Source organism: Pseudophryne corroboree, chromosome 12 (genome assembly GCF_028390025.1).
Source record: "Pseudophryne corroboree isolate aPseCor3 chromosome 12, aPseCor3.hap2, whole genome shotgun sequence".
Taxonomy (NCBI): domain Eukaryota; kingdom Metazoa; phylum Chordata; class Amphibia; order Anura; family Myobatrachidae; genus Pseudophryne; species Pseudophryne corroboree.
Genome location: NC_086455.1, coordinates 46,459,844 through 46,481,510, shown reverse-complemented (window position 1 = coordinate 46,481,510; position 21,667 = coordinate 46,459,844). Strand labels below are relative to the sequence as shown.

At 45.3% G+C, this 21,667-nt stretch overlaps 1 protein-coding gene across 6 annotated transcripts in view; it reads left to right on the top strand.

Moving 5' to 3' along the window:
- Window positions 1–21,667, top strand: part of TDRD9 (tudor domain containing 9) — a 561,182-nt gene that overhangs the window by 461,106 nt on the left and 78,409 nt on the right. For all 6 annotated transcript variants that reach the window (XM_063947439.1, XM_063947438.1, XM_063947442.1 and 3 more), the window contains one exon: window positions 20,715–20,864. In XM_063947439.1, the coding sequence (XP_063803509.1) occupies window positions 20,715–20,864 (150 nt within the window). The remainder of the gene's footprint in view (window positions 1–20,714; window positions 20,865–21,667) is intronic.

The following is a 21,667-nucleotide window of genomic DNA, read 5'->3' as shown; positions in this document are numbered from 1 at the left end:
CAGCTGCTGGCCGCCGGGTAACGCTCAGCTGCTGGCCGCCGGGTAATGCTGGCCGCCGGGTCTCCGCTCCAGCGTTTCTTACATGCTCCGGCCGCCGCTACAGGCCATCTGCTCCCCGCGTCTGGTCCGCCGCTTCTCCCAATGCTCCGGCCGCCGCTTGTATCCGCTGGGGGCCGTAGTCATAGCGCTAAGCTCCCAGTTTATCAGGTGCCCGATGCCCGGCCCGCACTGCACGCTACGGAGCAGCTGCGAGGGGGGGGGGGAGAAGGGACAGCAGCAGGCTGTTGAATGCCACACATTTATATATATATATAATATATAATGAGGCTTTTGCTGGCAGGGAGACTGTGTATAACATCAGTATGGAATGCACTGTGATTATGTGTATAAGCATGGCAGCCATTAACCATGCTTCCTGTGGCAGCCATTAATCATGCTTCCTGTGTCTGTCTCCTGTGTTTCCAGAACGTTCCTGTCCTACATCTCTACTCCACCGGAGGCGCAGGGGTGTTAGAGGGAATTTGGGATCACATTTCATACTACTGGCCACGTGTACTGCACTTGGCCAGATTTATATACAGAGACACCTTACTGCTATTTCTCTATCGTCCTAGTGGATGCTGGGGTTCCTGAAAGGACCATGGGGAACAGCGGCTCCGCAGGAGACAGGGCACAAAAAGCAAAGCTCTAGGATCAGGTGGTGTGCACTGGCTCCTCCCCCCATGACCCTCCTCCAAGCCCCAGTTAGATTTTTGTGCCCGGCCGAGAAGGGTGCAATCTAGGTGGCTCTCCTAAAGAGCTGCTTAGAAAAGTTTAGCTTAGGTTTTTTATTTTACAGTGAGTCCTGCTGGCAACAGGATCACTGCAACGAGGGACTTAGGGGAGAAGAAGTGAACTCACCTGCGTGCAGGATGGATTGGCTTCTTTGGCTACTGGACATTAGCTCCAGAGGGACGATCACAGGTACAGCCTGGATGGTCACCGGAGCCTCGCCGCCGGCCCCCTTGCAGATGCTGAAACAAGAAGAAGGTCCAGAATCGGCGGCATGAAGACTCCTCAGTCTTCTTAAGGTAGCGCACAGCACTGCAACTGTGCGCCATTTCCTCTCAGCACACTTCACACGGCAGTCACTGAGGGTGCAGGGCGCTGGGAGGGGGGCGCCCTGGGAGGCAATGAAAACCTATTTTTGGCTAAAAATACCTCACATATAGCCTCCGGGGGCTATATGGAGATATTTAACCCCTGCCAGAATCCGTTAAGAGCGGGAGACGAGGCCGCCGAAAAAGGGGCGGGGCCTATCTCCTCAGCACACAGCGCCATTTTCCCTCACAGAAAGGCTGGAGGGAAGGCTCCCAGGCTCTCCCCTGCACTGCACTACAGAAACAGGGTTAAAACAGAGAGGGGGGGGCACTAATTTGGCGTTAGAAATATATAAAAAAGATGCTATAAGGGAAAACACTTATATAAGGTTGTCCCTATATAATTATAGCGTTTTTGGTGTGTGCTGGCAAACTCTCCCTCTGTCTCTCCAAAGGGCTAGTAGGTCCTGTCCTCTATCAGAGCATTCCCTGTGTGTGTGCTGTGTGTCGGTACGTGTGTGTCGACATGTATGAGGACGATGTTGGTGAGGAGGCGGAGCAATTGCCTGTAATGGTGATGTCACTCTCTAGGGAGTCGACACCGGAATGGATGGCTTATTTAGGGAATTACGTGATAATGTCAACACGCGCCAAGGTCGGTTGACGACATGAGACGGCCGACAAACAATTAGTACCGGTCCAGACGTCTCAAAAACACCGTCAGGGGTTTTAAAACGCCCGTTTACTTTAGTCGGTCGACACAGACAGGGACACTGAATCCAGTGTCGACGGTGAATAAACAAACGTATTCCTTATTAGGGCCACACGTTAAGGGCAATGAAGGAGGTGTTACATATTTCTGATACTACAAGTACCACAAAAGAGGGTATTATGTGGGATGTGAAAAAACTACCGTAGTTTTTCCTGAATCAGATAAATTTAAATGAAGTGTGTGATGATGCGTGGGTTCCCCCCGATAGAAAATATGGGCGGTATACCCTTTCCCGCCAGAAGTTAGGGCGCGTTGGGAAACACCCCTTAGGGTGGATAAGGCGCTCACACGCTTATCAGAACAAGTGGCGGTACCGTCTATAGATAGGGCCGTCCTCAAGGAGCCAGCTGACAGGAGGCTGGAAAATATCATAAAAAGTATATACACACATACTGGTGTTATACTGCGACCAGCGATCGCCTCAGCCTGGATGTGCAGAGCTGGGGTGGCTTGGTCGGATTCCCTGACTAAAAATATTGATACCCTTGACAGGGACAGTATTTTATTGACTATAGAGCATTTAAGGATGCATTTCTATATATGCGAGATGCACAGAGGGATATTTGCACTCTGGCATCAAGAGTAAGTGCGATGTCCATATCTGCCAGAAGATGTTTATGGACACGACAGTGGTCAGGTGATGCAGATTCCAAACGGCACAAAGGTGTATTGCCGTATAAAGGAAGAGGAGTTATTTGGGGTCGGTCCATCGGACCTGGTGGCCACGGCAACTGCTGGAAAATCCACCGTTTTTACCCTAAGTCACATCTCTGCAGAAAAAGACACCGTCTTTTCAGCTTCAGTCCTTTCGTCCCTATAAGAGTCATATCTGCCCAGGGATAGAGGAAAGGGAAGAAGACTGCAGCAGGCAGCCCATTCCCAGGAACAGAAGCGTTCCACCGCTTCTGACAAGCTCTCAGCATGACGCTGAGACCGTACAGGACCCCTGGATCCTACACGTAGTATCCCAGGGGTACAGATTGGAATGTCGAGACGTTTCCCCTGCGCAGGCTCCTGAAGTCTGCTTTACCAAGGTCTCCCTCCGACAAGGAGGCAGTATGGGAAACAATTCACGAGCTGTATTCCCAGCAGGTGATAATTAAATTACCCCTCCTACAACAAGAAAAGGGGTATTATTCCACACTATATTGTGGTACTGAAGCCAGAAGGCTAGGTGAGACCTATTCTAAATCTAAAAAAATTTGAACACTTACAAAGGTTCAAATCAAGATGGAGTCACTCAGAGCAGTGATAACGAACCGGGAAGAAGGGGACTATATGGTGTCCCGAGACATCAGGGATGCTTACCTCCATGTCCCAAATTTGCCCTTATCACTAAGGGTACCTCAGGTTCGTGGTACAGAACTGTCACTATCAGTTTCAGACGCTGCCGTTTGGATTGTCCACGGCACCCCGGGTCTTTACCAAGGTAATGGCCGAAATGATGGTTCTTCTTCGAAGAAAAGGCGTCTTAATTATCCCTTACTTGGACGATCTCCTGATAAGGGCAAAGTCCAGGGAACAGTTGGAGGTCGGAGTAGCACTATCTCGGATACTGTTACAACAGCAGGGGTGGATTCTAAATATTCCAAAATCGCAGCTGATCCCGACAACAAGTCTCCTGTGCTTAGGGATGATTCTGGACACAGTCCAGAAAAAGGTGTTTCTCCCGGAAGAGAAAGCCAGGCAGTTATCCGAGCTAGTCAGGAACCTCCTAAAATCAGTGCATCATTGCACAAGGGCCATGGTAAAAAAATGGTGACTTCCTTCGAAGCAATTCCAGTCGGCAGATTTCATGCAAGAACTTTTCAGTGGGATCTGCTGGACAAATGGTCCGGATCGCATCTTCAGATGCATCAGCGGATAACCCTATATCCAAGGACAAGGGTGTCTCTCCTGTGGTGGTTACAGAGTGCTCATCTTCTAGAGGGCCGCAGATTCGGCATTCAGTTTTGGATGTTGGTGACCACGGAGGCCAGCCCGAGAGGCTGGGGAGCAGTCACACAAGGAAAAAATTTCCAGGGAGTGTGATCAAGTCTGGAGATTTTTCTCCACATAAATATACTGGAGCTAAGGGCAATTTACAATGCTCTAAGCTTAGCAAGACCTCTGCTTCAAGGTCAGCCGGTATTGATCCAGTGGGATAAAACATCACGGCAGTCGCCCACGTAAATAGACAGGGCGGCACAAGAAGCAGGAGGGCAGTGGCAAAAACTGCAAGGACTTTTCGCTGGGCGGAAAATCATGTGATAGCACTGTCAGCAGTGTTTCATTCCGGGAATGGAAACTGGGAAGCAGACTTCCTCAGTAGGCACGACCTCCACCCGGCAGAGTGGGAACTTCATGGGGAAGTTTTCCACATGATTGTAAACCGTTGGGAATTACCAAAGGTGGACATGATGGCGTCCCGTCTGAACAAAAAACGGGACAGGTATTGCGCCAGGTTAAGAGACCCTCAGGCAATAGCTGTGGACGTTCTGGTAACACCGTGGGTGTACCAGTCGGTGTATGTGTTCCATCCTCTGCTTTTCATACCTAAGGTACTGAGAATTATAAGACGTAGAGGAGTAAGAACTATACTCATGGCTCCGGATTGGCCAAGAAGGACTTGGTACCCGGAACTTCAAGAGATGCTCACAGAGGACTTATGGCCTCTGCCGCTAAGAAGGGACTTGTTTCAGCAAGTACCATGTCTGTTCCAAGACTTACCGCGGCTGCGTTTGACGGCATGGCGGTGGAACGCCGGATCCTAAGGGAAAAGGCATTCAGGAAGAGGTCATTCCTACCCTGGTCAAAGCCAGAAAGGAGGTGACCGCACAACATTATCACCACATGTGGCGAAAATATGTTGCGTGGTGTGAGGCCAGGAAGGCCCCATGAAGAAATTTCAACTCGGTCGACTCCTGCATTTCCTGCAAACAGGAGTGTCTATGGGCCTCAAATTGGGGTCCATTAAGGTTCAAATTTCGGCCCTGTCGATTTTTCTTCCAGAAAGAATTGGCTTCAGTTCCTGAAGTCCAGAAGTTTGTCAAGGGAGTACTGCATATACAACCCCCTTTTGTGCCTCCAGTGGCACTGTGGGATCTCAACGTAGTTCTGGGATTCCTCAAAACACATTGGTTTAAAACCAGTCAAATCTGTGGATTTGAAGCATCTCACATGAAAAGTGAACATGCTCTTGGACCTGGCCTGGACCAGGCGAGTGTCAAATTGGTGGTTTTTTTCTCAAAAAAGCCCATATCTGTTTGTCCATTCGGACAGGGCAGAGCTGCGGACTCGTCCCCAGTTCTCTCCCTAAGGTGGTGTCAGTGTTTCACCTGAACCAGCTTATTGTGGTGTCTTGCGCCTACTAGGGACTTGGAGGACTCCAAGTTGCTAGATGTGGTCAGGGCCCTGAAAATATAGGTTCCAGGACGGCTGGAGTCAGGAAAACTGACTTGCTGTTATCCTGTATGCACCCAACAAACTGGGTGCTCTTGCTTCTAAGCAGACTTTTGCTAGTTGGATGTGTAATACAATTCAGCTTGCACATTCTGTGGCAGGCCTGCCACAGCCAAAATATGTAAATGCCCATTCCACAAGGAAGGTGGGCTCATCTTGGGCGGCTGCCCGAGGGGTCTCGGCTTTACAACTTTGCCGAGCGGCTATTTAGTCAGGGGCAAACACGTTTGTAAAATCCTACAAATTTGATACCCTGGCTAAGGAGGACCTGGAGTTCTCTCATTCGGTGCTGCAGAGTCATCCGCACTCTCCCGCCCGTTTGGGAGCTTTGGTATAATCCCCATGGTCCTTTCAGGAACCCCAGCATCCACTAGGACGATAGAGAAAATAAGAATTTACTTACCGATAATTCTATTTCTCGGAGTCCGTAGTGGATGCTGGGCGCCCATCCCAAGTGCGGATTATCTGCATTACTTGTACATAGTTACAAAAATCGGGTTATTATTTGTTGTGAGCCATCTTTTCAGAGGCTCCGCTGTTATCATACTGTTAACTGGGTTCAGATCACAGGTTGTACAGTGTGATTGGTGTGGCTGGTATGAGTCTTACCCGGGATTCATAAATCCTTCCTTATTGTGTACGCTCGTCCGGGCACAGTATCCTGGCTGGGGCTTGGAGGAGGGTCATGGGGGGAGGAGCCAGTGCACACCACCTGATCCTAGAGCTTTGCTTTTTGTGCCCTGTCTCCTGCGGAGCCGCTGTTCCCCATGGTCCTTTCAGGAACCCCAGCATCCACTACGGACTCCGAGAAATAGAATTATCGGTAAGTAAATTCTTATTTTTACTGAGTCGTGCAGGTGTCTGTTTTTTGTGTATTGTATTGTCTGTCGCCATAATGAGTAAGGCACCAGCAAAAACTAAAAAGCATAATTGCAAAGTCTGTAACAGTGTGTTACCGGATGGATCTACCACATGTACAGTATGTTTTGTGAATTCGGTTCAGAATACCATTTCTGCTCCTGTTTTACAACCAATTTCCTCACCGGACCCTCCGTGGGGTATGTTAGTAAATGTACTGGATAGGTTACAATCAGAATTGACCGCCGCTCGTCAGGAGCGGGAAACGGTAAGATCTGAGTCTAGGGTGAGACCGCCAGAACTACCGGAGGCGTCTCAGTCTTGCGCAAGGTCCAAATCCATTTTGGGTAAACGGGATAACTTTCATATGTCTTATGATTTTCCAGTGTCTGCTATGTTGCATTCTGACGATTCCATGCCAGACCTCACGGAACAAGATGAGGGTGAGGAGGGCGAAGTGAAGTCAGATGGCGAGGATGTTAACAGTTCCGGCATTGATGATCTCATCAGAGCGGTACGTCAGTCTCTGAGGTTTCCTGAAGCTGAGCAGCCTCTCACAAATGATCAGGTCGTATTTACTAAACGACGGAAGACGCCAATAAGTTTTCCTGTGTCGGATTCTCTAAATCAGATGTTAGTAGAAACACGACAGAATCCAGATAAACGGTTTTCTATACCTCGCAGATTTAAGTCTAGTTACCCGTTTCCAGACTCGGTAACGTGTACATGGGAGAATCCACCAATAGTTGATTCGTCAGTGTCCAAGCTTACCAAGAAATTAACCATACCAGTGCCATCAGCTACTACGCTTAAAGATCCTTCAGATCGCAAGATAGAAACTATGCTAAAATCCATGTATGTAGCAGCAGGTGTGATGCTAAGACCTGGATTGGTTGGCATTTGGGTCACTAAGGCGCTCATAATATGGCTTACAGAACTCAAATCTGCTTTACATGACGAAAACCTGATAATTCTTGTAAATCAAATGATTGAGGCTGTAGAGTATCTCTGTACAGCATCTACTGACGTCTGTCAGCTCACTTCTCGTATTTCATCGTCGCTAATTACGGCACGAAGAGCACTCTACCTGCGTACTTATCAGGCGGAGGCAGAGGTCAAACGAAGTATAGAGGCGTTGCCTTACGATGGAAAGAAGTTGTTTGGTCCAGAATTGGACGCATGGATTGCGGAGGCTACGGGAGGTAAGTCTGTTTTCTTACCATTGCCTCCACCGGTTCCAAGAAGAAGGTACGCTGGACCTTCGTTCAAATCCTTTAGACCTCAGCCCTTTCGAGGACGTGGCAGAGGATCAGCCACGCCTGCTAGACGTGGTCGCGGACGTGGTTTCCATCAAACCAACACAACTCGCCAAGACGCTAAGGTTACCGACAAGCCAGTGGCATGACGGCCTACCAGCCCATCTCGGTTCTCCAATTGTGGGAGCACGCCTTCAGACGTTCCATGTGGCGTGGTTCCACACACCCGCGGATGGCTGGATCCGCAATTTAGTGTTAAAAGGTTACAAAATAGAGTTCGACTGTCTTCCGCCTCTGCGGTTTTTCAAGACAGGATTGCCTCTGTCGGACGACAAGAGGAGGGTTTTGCAAATTGCCATTCAGTCCCTACTGGATTCGGCAGTGTTGATTCCGGTCCCTGTACACCAACAGGGTCAGGGTTATTATTCAAGTCTGTTTGTGGTCCCGAAGCCGGATGGCTCAGTCAGACCAATATTGAACTTAAAGGGGCTCAATCAGTACGTAACTTACTACAGATTCAAGATGGAGTCTCTACGTTCGGTGATTGCGGGTTTAGAGGCAAAGGAATTTATGATTGCGCTAGACCTCAAGGATGCGTACTTACACATTCCAATTTGGCAGCCTCATCAGAAATTCTTACGGTTTGCAATACGCCAGAACCATTACCAGTTTCAGGCTCTACCGTTTGGTCTGTCATCAGCGCCACGGGTATTCACCAAAGTGATGTCTGTGATGATAGCTCACCTCAGATCCCTGGGAGTGACAATAGTTCCGTATTTAGACGATCTGCTCATCAAAGCTCCGTCTCAACAGATACTACTTCAACATGCGCTGCTAACATACAATGTACTGGTTCACCACGGTTGGATTGTCAACTTCAAGAAATCACATCTAATTCCGTCTCAACGCCTTCAGTTCCTAGGTATGATTCTCGATACGGTCAATCAAAGAATTTACCTACCACAGCAGAAAGTACAAATGCTACGCCATCTAGTACAATTAGTGCTCAAGCCACGCACAGTGTCGGTACACTTGTGCATTCGCCTCTTAGGCACAATGGTGGCAGCTTTCGAGGCGCTTCAGTTCGGAAGATTTCACTCTCGTCCATTTCAGCTGAATGTGCTTGCCCAGTGGTCGGGCTCGCATCTGCAGATTCACCACAGGGTGAGGTTGTCACCAACAGCAAGAGTATCTCTGCTCTGGTGGCTCAAGGAACACAATTTAACCGCAGGAAGACGGTTCGGAGGTTGGAATTGGATAATTCTAACTACGGACGCCAGTCTCAGAGGTTGGGGAGCGGTAATTCAAAATTGTCAGCTCCAGGGTCTCTGGGCGGATCACGAGAAATTGCTTTCTATAAATGTTCTAGAACTCCGCGCAATTTACAATGCGCTACGACAAGCAGTGCACGTGCTTCGCTCTCAGCCTGTCCAAGTGCAGTCGGACAATGCGACGGCGGTCGCATACATCAACAAACAAGGAGGAACGAGAAGCCGCATGGCAATGCGGGAAGTAGCTCGAATCCTCAATTGGGCGGAATGCCACCAGGTGATATTGTCGGCAGTGTTCATTCCGGGAGTGGACAACTGGGAAGCGGATTATCTCAGTCGTCGGGATTTTCATCCAGGCGAATGGGCATTAAATCCAGAAGTGTTTCGCATGTTGGTTCAGCGATGGGGTTATCCTCAGGTGGACCTGATGGCGTCTCGACACAATCACCAGACATTCCAGTATGTGTCCAGAACAAGAGATCCACAGGCAGTGGCGGTGGATGCTCTCACGGTCGAGTGGCCGTACAGTCTTGTCTATCTGTTTCCACCGTTTCCGTTGCTCCCTCTGGTGCTAAAACGAATCAAAAGAGAGACAGTCACAGTCATACTAGTGGCGCCTCATTGGCCTCGGAGAGCTTGGTACTCGGATCTCCGAGGATTACTCGCAGACGATCCTTGGCCGCTCCCGCTACGTCCAGACCTGTTACAACAGGGTCCATTCCTTTACCCCGATTTAGCGCGGCTGCGTTTGACGGGGTGGCTGTTGAGACCGCCCTCTTAAGAAGAGAGGGCATTCCAGATTCAGTTATACCAACCATGTTACGAGCTAGGAAGCCAGTTACGGCAGCTCATTATTACAGAATATGGCGTGCCTATATAGGTTGGTGTGAAGCTCGGAAATTTCCGACATCAGCTTTCAAGTTATGCCGCCTCTTGTTGTTTCTACAAACAGGGTTAGATGGAGGACTGCGTTTATCTACACTAAAGGTGCAGGTGTCTGCGTTGTCAATTTACTTTCAAAGACGATTGGCTCTATTGCCGTCTATACGCACTTTTCTCCAAGGTGTCCTCAGAGTACAGCCTCCATTCATTCCACCTACAGCGCCATGGGACTTGAATCTGGTTTTAGAGTTCTTACAGTCTTCATATTTTGAACCCTTACAGCAAGTGGATATAAAGTTTCTCACTTGGAAAACAATTTTTCTTCTAGCCTTAGCTTCGGCAAGGCGCGTTTCGGATTTGGGTGCATTGTCATGCAAGGCACCGTATTTGGTGTTTCATGATGACAGAGCGGAACTTCGTACGAATCCCGCCTTCTTACCAAAGGTAGTGTCATCTTTTCACATCAATCAACCAATAGTAGTTCCTGTGTTGACGGCACATTCTGGAACTCTGGATGTGGTACGCGCATTACGCGTTTATGTATCCCGAACGTCTTCAGTTCGTAAAACGGATACGTTGTTTGTTCTCTATGATGCTGCCAAGATGGGTTGGCCAGCGTCTAAACAAACTTTGTCCAGATGGATAAAACTGACCATACGTCAGGCTTACCTTCATGCTAGGTTACAACCGCCTACGTTAGTAACCGCTCATTCCACACGTTCTGTGGGAACTTCATGGGCAGCTGGTCGTGGGGCTTCTGCGACGCAGCTTTGCCGTGCGGCTACATGGTCTTCAGTGCACACGTTTGTGCGCTTTTACAAGTTTGATACGTTTGCGGCATCAGCATCTAGCTTTGGCCGCCTAGTGTTACAAGTGCCAAACAGCTCTCCCGCCCACGGGGGAAGCTTTGGTACGTCCCAAGAGTACTCCAGTGACCCCTAGTGGATGATAAAGAAAATAGGATTTTGGTACTTACCAGGTAAATCCTTTTCTTTGAATCCATAGGGGGCACTGGACGCCCACCCAGAGCAGTTTTACCTAGTTGTGGTTAGTTCTGAGGATCTTATGGTAACACACTTTCACCGACTGGTTCAAATTACAAGTGCTGGTTAGGGTGTCAACTGTTTAGTTGTCAGTAACGTTATGTGTTAACTTCGTTATTGTCAGTTATGTTATATGTAATACTCCATTGTCAACCTCTCTATAGTTACTGTTCGGCTCAGTAAAAAACACTGGGGCAGATGTATTAACCTGGAGAAGGCATAAGGAAGTGATAAACCAGTGATATGTGCAAGGTGATAACGCAGCAGCCAATCAGCTCCAATATGTAAATGAACAGTTAGGATCTGATTGGCTGGTGCCTTGATCACCTTGCACATATCACTGGTTTATCACTTCCTTATGCCTTCTCCAGGTTAATACATCTGCCTCACTGAGAGGTACTCGGGGATATGGAGGGGTGGAGTGTTCTAAATTTAAATATTCAGTGCTGTTCCTACGGAAGCCCGTCCATATCCCAAGAGTACTCCAGTGCCCCCTATGGATTCAAAGAAAAGGATTTACCTGGTAAGTACCAAAATCCTATTTTTAAAGCAGTAATAATTTATAAAGCAAAACTAGAAATATTAGAATTCTGTATTATGTGTGATGTTCTTCGTATATGTCACGTAGTTTATAAATGACTTGCTTGACAGTTGGTGGGATATAGAGTGTCTGACCGGTTTAATTTTATAACTGCCCAAGCTCCCTGTGCCACCATCTTATACCCCAGAGTTTCCCGTGTCCCCCATGGAATCAGAGAAAAGGATTTATCGGTGAGTACAAAAATCCTGCTTCTGCCAGAGCACATCTGTTCTACCTTATCAGCTGGTCTCTGTACTGCGTGTAGATGTTTGGTACTTATTCTTGGGTTTTATATCACTACTGAAAAGGAAACCTTACCGGAATAAACCTTCAGTCTTTTTTGTTGTTTTTTTGTTTGTTTTACAATTTATGGATTTAAAGAAGAGTATAGGTTTGGACAAACTTAATCCTTGATGGCAAACTGCTTATCCTGGGATTAAAGAAATAAGGCAGATTTATTAAGCCTGGAGAAGTGATAAAGCGGTGATAAAGCAGTGATAAGTGCAAGGTGATAACGCACCAGCCAATCAGGTCCTACCTTACCATTTACATATTGGAGCTGATTGGCTGGTGCGTTATCACCTTGCGCTTATCACTGCTTTATCATTTCTCTAGGCTTAATAGATCTTCCCCAGGATTTGAGATATCAATATGGTTAAAAAAGGTGCAGACTAGATGGGCTGAGTGGTTCTTACCTGCCGTCAAATTCTACAGGTGTTTCTTTACAAGAACCGTACGCTAAGTCTGAAGCTTTATATTCTTAGTGGTTTTTAGTTCAGGCAAAGCCATCACAAATATTACCCAGGATTTGTTTACATGTCAGATGATTTTATATTTTCCCCCTGTTTAAATGTGGACATTCATATTTATGAAAACAGACAGATTGGCAACTGTAAAGCAGAAGTAATATTCCTGTGACATTGCTAAAATTACTCTAGCAAGACATCTGTTCTCTGCATTTGCTTTAATTGCAGTTTTTGCCTTAAATATTGGTGCCAGAATAAATGTCTTCTACAGCTAAAGAAAAGTCATTTTAATAGTGATACTTGTAACTAGATAGGACGTGTCTGCAAGCCTCTATGGTGGCACCTTGCTCGTCAGATTACAAATGTTGCTGAAATTGGTTGTCTGACCTCACTTCTCCTTGTCAGTAGTTTTTTTTTTTGGGTTAATTTAGAAAAGGGTTAACTGAACAGAGTAAATCATTAGTCTGCATAAAATGGTGGGGGATGTGGTCAGGATCATAGTGTTTTAAAATCTCGTCAGAATGCCAACAGCTGCATCCAATGGTAAGTACTAGGGTTAGGGTTAGGCATAAGGGGGAGGGTTGGGCTGCAGGGGTGATCGGTTAGGGTTAGCCTGCAGGAGGGGTGGGTTAGGATTAAAATACTTAAGGGGGGTACTGACGGAAGAGATCTGTGCTGAGCGATCTTAACACAGACCGCTCAGCACACATCTCTTCCCCCGCTCAGAACAGCGCGATGTGCTGAGCGAGGGTGCGGGAACGGACGGGGGGCCGCTCACTTCACACAGCGGTGAAGTGAGCGACCCGCATGCAGGCTCAATCTAGCACCAGCAATAGCGCCGCGCATCGCTATTGCTGGGGGGCATACACACGGCAGATCCGTGCTTAAAATCTAAGCAATCTAGTCAGATTGCTTAGATTTTAAACACAGGTCTCTCTGTGTGTACGGTATCCGGACTCCAGGTCGACACCAATTGGTCGACACACCTTAGGTCGACATGGACATAATGTCGACAGGAACAAGGTCGACATGGAAAAAGGTCGACATGAGTTTTTCACAATTTTTTTCTTTTTTGGAACCTTTTCATACTTAACGATCCACGTGGACTACGATTGGAACGGTAATCTGTGCCAAACGGAGCGAAGGCACCATGCCCGAAGCATGGCGAGCGAAGCGGTGCACTAATTGGGGTTCCCGGTCACTCTACGAAGAAAACAACACCAAAAAAAAATAAAAAACCTCATGTCGACCTTTTTCCATGTCGACCTTTGTCCATGTCGACCTTTTGTCCATGTCGACCTAAGGTGTGTCGACCTAAGGTGTGTCGACCTTTTTGTTGTCGACCTGGAGGCCCAGACCCGTGTGTACCCCCCTTTAGTGTGATCAGTTAGCATTCTGGCCATCGGTATTTTAACCACCAGGATATCGATACTATCTGAAATGGTGCACTGCCATCATGCTTCAGCATTAGCTTATTTTTTTATGATGCTTAGTTCCACTTTAAAAAAAAAAAAATAATTAATCCTGTGAAGAAAAGCATACATCTGTATTAAGTACTATTACAGATGGAGCCACGATTATCTTGACTTCTCTGCTGCGCCTAGGTGCACCATGGTTTATTAGCATAAGCCTTTCATCTATTGTTCTCAGCTGCAATACAATAAGAGAGAACAATACTGCAGGGGATTAAGTCTGACTGCTCTGGCTCAGTTAATCCTATTAAAGTCCAAGATAAAGATGACTCCATCTGTATTAATGTCTATGTTGAAACAGAGGCCACCTGCTATCGTAATGCTTACCCTACTTAAACCAGCAATAGGTAGTTACAGCTGTAGGGCTTACATCATAATCGTTCATACCCATGCTAGGTTCTTCATGGGAGTCTGTACTTGTAGTTATGATTAATTTTCTGAGGGAAACGCCCACTAAATTGCAGTCTGGTTTCCCATTTGTGGCTGTTGCAATCCTGTATATTAATTTTGCCACTGGAAACACTGACTCCAACCCTCTTTCACATCAAGTACTGCAAAAGTGTTTAGTGGGATTTTGTCTTTTCTAATGCATCGATGTATTAGAAAACAACGCTCACACTTTTACTGTATAACATTTAATAAACATTTACTTTTTAATAAAAAGAGAATTTGTTCACATTTGGCACCTATCCTGGGGAGTTGGAACAATATTAAAATTATCATCGCACAGTGCCTTCTTTTGTAACATTCTTTTTGGATTGTACTGTTTGTGTACCCAACATGTTCTGAGGTGTACATCTGCATGATTTGGGAATTGCCATCTTGTTTGAAAGTGAGTGATCAGTAGATTGACATACAGTGCATTTGGAAAGTAGTCATAGCGCTTCACTTTTTCCACATTTTGTTATGTTACAGCCTTATTCCAAAATGGAATAAATTCCTTTTTTCCCTCCAAATTCTACACACAGTACCCCATAATGACAACGTGAAGAAACTTTTTTTGAGCTTCTTTTGAGATTTTTGCAAATTTATTAGAAAAAAAACTAAGAAATCACATGTACATAAGTATTCACAGCCTTTGCTCAATACTTTGTTGATGCACCTTTGTCGGCAATTGCAGCCTCAAGTCTTTTTGAATATGATGCCACCAGCTTGGTACACCTATCTTTGGGCAGTTTCGCACATTCCTCTTAACAGCACCTCTCAAGCTTTATCAGGTTGGATGGGAAGCGTTAGTGCACAGCCATTTTCAGATCTCTTCAGAGATGTTCAATCGGATTCAAGTCTGGGCTCTGGCTGGGCCACTCAAGAACTTTCACAAAGTTGTCCTGAAGCCACTCTTGTGATATCTTGGCTGTGTGCTTAGTTTCTCTTTCAGCAGGACAATGACCTTGTCGCCCCAGTGTGAGGTCAAGAGCGTTCTGAAGCAGGTTTCCATCTAGGATGTCTCTGTACATTGCTGCATTCATCTTTCCCTCTATCCTGACTAGTCTCCCAGTTCCTGCCGCTGAATAACATCCCCACAACATGATGTTGCCACCACCATGCTTCACTGTAGGGATGGTATTGGCCTGGTGATGAGTGCTGCCTGCTTTCCTCCAAATATGAAGCCTGGCATTCACACCAAAGAGTGCATCTTTGTCTCATCAGACTAGAGAATTTTGTTTCTCATGGTCTGAGTGTCCTTCAGGTGCATTTTGGCAAACTCCAGACGGGCTGCCATGTGCTTTTTTACTAAGGAGTGGCTTCCATCTGGCCAGTCTACCATACAGCCCTGATTGGTGGATTGCTGCAGAGATGGTTGTCCTTCTGGAAGGTTCTCCTCTCTCCACAGAGGACTGCTGTGGCTCTGACACAGTGACCATCGTTTTCTTGGTCACTTCCCTGACTAGGGCCCTTCTCCCCCAATCACTCAGTTTAGCCGGCCAGCTCTAGGAAGATGGTTCAGAACTTCTTCCATTTATGGATGACAGAGGCCACTGTGCTCATTGAGACCTTCAAAGCAGCAGATATTTTTCTGTATTCTTCCCCATATTTGTGCCTTGAGACAATCCTGTCTCGGAGGTCTACAGACAATTCCTTTGACTTCATCCTTAGTTTGTGATCACACATGCACTGTCATGTGTGGGACCTTATACAGACAGGTGTGTGCCTTTCCAAATCATGTCCAATCAATTGAATTTACCACAGGTGGCCTCCAATTAAGCTGTAGGAACATCTCAAGGATGAATAGTTGAAACCGGATGCACCTGAGCTCAATTTTGAGCTTCATGGCAAAGGCTGTGAATACTTATGTACATGTGTTTTTTTTATTTTTAATAAATTTGCAAATATCTCAAAAACTTTTCACGTTGTCATGGGGTATTGTGTGTAGAATTTTGAGGGAAAATATGAATTTAATCCATTTTGGAATAAGGCTTTAACATAATAAGAAGTGGAAAAAGTGAAGCACTGTGACTACTTTCCGGATGCACTGTATGAGGTCTGACAATTACGTTAGCGAACTCACCAACATGGGCTTTACGTGGCAGCAGTGGACAGAAATCTTAGGGGCCCTACACACTTGCCGATGTGTGCGGACGATATGAACGATCCTGTTCAATAATGAACGATAAAGCGTTCATATCGCTCAGTGTGAATGCGCGTCGCCGCAAGTATTCATTGTTGGTTTTCCCTTGTTCTGCATATTAAGCCAATTTGGACGGTTGTCGTTAATCATTGAAATCGACCATCGCCCAAACCGGAAACGACGGCAAGTGTATAGGACCCATTAGTATGGTTTAACAACGTTGGCATATCAGCATTTCACTGCGGTGTTGTTGATCTATGGTAGTCTCTTTTTGAGTTTTGTCTATTATTGTGTATGTTTTGGTGTGCCATAGCGAGAATGTCGGAGCTTGAATTAGAGCAATGAACGTTCATTAAATTTCTTGTTAAACGTGGCAAGTGTGGAAGCAAAATCAGAGCGCTCTTATTGCAAGTTTTCGTGGATAATGCTATGAAGAAAACAGCAGTTTACAAGTGGTTCAAACTTTTTTTTGAAGGAAGAGAAAGTGTTACTGACGAAGAGAAATCGGGACGGCCAGCAACAAACAGATCTGGAAAAAAAAATGTACAGTTTTGTCAACTTGCGCAAAAATCGTCGGAAATGATGTGGACTATTTTGGTAACAACTCCTCTTGCATCACGACAATGAACCTGCTCACACGACACGATCTGTGAGTTTTTAGCTGGTAAACAAATAACTGTTGGAACACCCTTCCTATTCGCCGGATCTAACCCCAATGATTTTTTTCTGTTCCTAAAGAAAATAGTAAAAAGAAGGCATTTTGATTACATTGAGTAATACGACTCTGAAGGCCATTTCACAAAACCGGTTCCAGAAATGTTTTAAGGGTGGACTAGGCGCTGGCATTTGTGCATAGCTTCCCAAGTGAAGTACTTTGAAGGCGACCACAGTGATATTCAGCGATGAGGTACAGATGGAGCTTCCCTCATTGTTGCAGTTTCTCCACCTAAACGGGGTATTTGTCGCACCTTAGCTATAGCTCAGGTTGTTGGTGTTGCACGGAGAGGCTCGTTGAGGTGCGACAACATACACAGCATGCAATACACATCTTCACCACTGGGTGGCTAATGCTCCACTAATCCAGTACTGTAGAGCGAATAGCGGCAGATGGCCAGTGACTACTGTAATGTTATACACACAGACCAATGGTCAGACGGAGACAGTAAGAAAATTTGTATGTCATATGTATGGCACTGTTCAGTGTTGGTCACTGTGTGAGTGGTGTGTGCATATATGAAATGCAGTCATAAGATAATTGGTAACAAGGAGAAAAAAATCAATTCATATATACGCAATTCAAGATGAATCGTGTGGTAATTGGTGGTAAGGGATTCACATTTATTCAGTTTGAAAATAAATGCAATACATTTATTGATAAAAAAAAGCAAACTTGGTGCCCGCAGGATGTCTATGTACAAAAATGAAAGGTACAAGTGAAGAGCTGGCGTGCTTGGGATATTCTTAATACCCACAAGGTGGTGATATTAGATAAACACAGAAATTTAGAGAGAGATATTTTACGTATTTAGGCAATAAAAAGCATAGAAAACATATAAAAATCTAAGAAGTAGCACTCTTAAATGTTCATAAAATCTGGATCGTACCATAAGTGGATAGGAGGAGCCGCAGGTGTTGCAGAATGCAGAGTGCCCAGTATACCCTGCATAGGCTCCTAGGCTTATACCAGATGGGATGTTGTCCAGGTTCCAGCGGTGTGTGGTCCAAATGGTGCAGGTAAGTACGGTTAACGCTTTTCAAGACCTTCAGTGTCTCTTCAAGGCTTGTCAAGCGAAGTACTTTGAAGACAACCACAATGATGCACAGTACAGATGGAGCCTCCCTCATCTTTGCAGTTTCTCCGCCTAAATGAAGTATTTGTCGCGCCTTAGCTATAGGCCAGGTTGATGAGATGTTACACGGACAGGCTCATTGAGGTGCGACAAGATACACAGCATGCAATACACCTCTTCACTACTGGGTGGCTAATGCTCCACTAATCTGCAAATAGTGGCAGATGAATATACAGCACAGTAATCGTACTGTAATAGTGTTGTCTTAGCAAGCCCTGGCAAATGGCCAGTGACAACTGTAATGTTATACACACAGACCAACGGTTAGACGGAGCGAGTCAATAAGGAACTTGAAGTGTATAGCGTACTGTAAATAAAGGGACGCTGTAGAAAATCTTCATTCTGTGTCGCGACCAAAAGAAGACATCGGTAAATAATAATATTTTTTACAGACGCAAACTTGCGTGTTAAAGCAATGGTCCATTGGCGTTAGGGTTATGTGAGCATCCAAGTCCCGTAGACGATACAGCCTAAGCAAAACCAATTGAAAGGGATCACTGCTTATATTTACACATGAATATGCGTCATGGCTTAGCGGTGGTGTACCGGTCCCCATGCTCATGGTCCTGGGTTCCATTCCTGGGAAGAGAGAATAACATCTTTTTTCTTTTACACTTTATTATTATTATTTTAACATTCATACATTTAGGAACCTTACATTCAATAGAATTATGAACACAGGAAAAGATCAGTTTTCATTACGAACTGGCCGAGCGACTGCAACGCAAAATCTGTTGTACAGTACTTCATATAAGCACTTACTGTTTAATGTACATATCCTCTATACAGTATGTGTGGCTGCTTGTAGCAAGACCTCTCTAGTCCCTTCCCACAACCAAAGCTACTGTATTATGAGCCTTTCATTTATATACTGTTTTGTCAATTTATTGACTGTATGCTGGCTTCCCTTTCAGTGCAGTCTCCCAGGGGAAGGTGGAGGTGGTGGTGGGTAACCAGCTGAGTGGGTATCCTGCCTACAGTATGAATCTAACAGAGAAGTTGCAGTAAGATTCACAGAACTTTACTGGACTGTCATTTCGGCAGTGATGTGCGGCCGTCACACACTCATTGATACCATGATTTACTAATGAATGCTGAGCTTCAGGGGCTGCCTATTACAGCAGTGGGGAGGCCCAGGAAGAAGTACAGTAAACTTAGTCTCATAAAGATAACTCTTGTAATTTGAAAAGTCACATTTGTGTATTTGTGTAATAAGTAGCACCCACAGTTTTTTTCTAATTTTGACTATATCTGTGTGCATGTCTGAGACTGTATACAAAGTATGACTTAACTTGTTTTGGCAAAATTAGAAGAAACAACCGGTATTTCCAGGATCAGACCCTTTCTCACCTATTTAGACCCTCATCTACTTACTGTTTATCTCCAGATTGGACTACTGTAATCTCCTATCTGAACTCCCTGACTACCGCCTCTCTCTACTCCATTCTGTTCTCAATGCTGCAACCTGACTGGCTCCCCTTCAGAATCCAATTCAAACCAAAACCAACCTGATATCTCTATCACTGTTGAGAACTCGGCAATGACTCCTACCCCACAAGTTTGCTGCTTAGGTGTCATCCTCGACTCTGAACTGTTCTTTGTTCCCCACATTAAATCTGTCACTCAATCTTGCTATATGCATCTAAATAACATATCCAAAATACGACCATACCTTACACAAGACGCTTCAAAAACTCTAATCCATGCTTTCAAGTGGAAGGGTGGTGTAGCTTAAAAATCAAGGAAACAAATGAGAATACATGTGGACTGATCATGTTGGCATTTTATTTTTAAATGGCATTATTTTAACTACTGCTTGGGAACTGTCTTAATTAAGTCTTTTCTCGTGTTTCCTTATATAGCAGTATATACAGATTCTGATTATATGAAAAAAAAGCTTAAGTATAAGGTGTTCAGTAGTCTTCGGTCAAAAACCTCTATGCAGATTATCTACTCCAGGGCTGGCCAAACCGGTCCTCAAGATCTACCAACAGTTCATGTTTTCCAGGCCTCCTGGAGATCTGTAGAATTGTCAGTTAGGAATGAATGCATCACATCTTAATTAGTAATGACTACACCTGTGCACCAGCTAGGTGGTCTGGAAAATGTGAACCGTTGGTAGATCTCGAGGACCGGTTTGGCCAGCCCTGATCTACTCCATAGGTTCTCAAACTTGGTCCTCAGGACCCAAAACAGCTCATGTCTCCTCACTGAATCGTAACTTAAATAATTAGATCCACCTGTTTAGATGTATCCATGGCTCAGCACAGATGGTTAAATCAAATTGACTGAGGAGCTAATTAAGTCACCTGAGGCCAAGCATGGATAAACTTAAAACCTGTACCATTGGGGTGCCCTGAAGACCACGTTTGAGAACCTCTGTTTTAAGGAATAATTGAGGCCTGGAGTTGAGCACCACTGTACTAGCATGTTATCAATTGTGACGCTTGCAGGAGTGATCTATTGGATAAGAACCTGGCTGTAACACATGTACCGCTTTCAGTTGGTGGCAGGCTGTTTCCTGTGCCGGCAATGTACAGTTGCAAGTGCTGCACAGTTAAGACCAGTATATGTGCACTCCTTTGTGCATGAAGGCGTAGCATGACACAGCATACATTTATTCTCCGGAATGAATTGCTGCAGCATGTTGCCTGTTCTTTAATATCCAGTCTTGTGTTCGTCCGACTTGAAATTTAAAGAACAGAGACTTTTATGGACGGGAGCAGTGGTCCTTTCTCCACTACATTGGCTCATCTTGGTCATTCCACGCAAAATACACAGCACACTTCAGTGTTTAATAAGAGAACATGCCATTTCTGTGGGTATTGGGGAATATTATCCGATAATAAAATAAACGTGGAGATCTTTTAATTAAACTCACAACATCTTTTCCAGCAAAGCAACGATGAACTGACAATACCGTTGTCAGCCAGTAGCTGCGATATGCAGCCCATGCACACTTCTGATGAGAAAAAGAACAAAGATCTGCTTGACAAACTACTGGAAAGCTATCAAAATAATCAGTTTGGAAGTGCAAATAGTAAGGTACAAAAGACAGATTTTATTAAATATGTATCTGAATTGTTGTAACCACATTTCCATTAGTGCCTTTGTTGAGCCTAATTGGTCAAATGCATGTGCTTGCCCCACTGCAATTATAGCCGTCTTGCGACTAGCTGCACCGCAGCAAAGATGAGCATGGCTCCATCTGTACGTTTAAGACCGAGACGCTCAAAAGTTGTTAAGAACTAGCTAAGTGTTTCCTGAATATAGCAGCCATATTTGACTCCTTGTACTTGGTGTCAGTGCTGCAGCAACCAGCGCTATGGTACTGTCTGATAGAGTAAATGTGGATAGCATGGAGTACGTTCTGTGTCATTGAACGCTCAGGCATCCGCAAAGATGACAACATACAGTAACCTACCGGCTAACGCTAGCTTACACAGTTTTTGCTAATCCAGTTCAATTGAATAATTTTGTGAGTACAAACAGTACACTATCAGAATGAAGGTTAGCAGTTGAGATAGATTCATGCAGCCACATTTTGTGATTTTTACAGTTTTATCATTGAGTTGTTAGGCTCTCATGTACTGCTGTTAATGCTAAGGAGCATTGGTTTCCAATAAATGTTTTATATACAGTCTTGATCTGCAGAAGACTATACTCAAGCAAGATATGTTTCCTTGGAGAGAGACTATGGGGTCAATCCAACTGCATGTGTAGTGTGTGAGTTGCTTTTGCAACTGCGTGAAAAAAGCATTTTGCACCCCCCGCGTCCTGCTCTCACCCTGATCTCGCACAGTTTTGTATACAGCCTAATGGAGCTGCAAACTTAATTGTGATAGTCC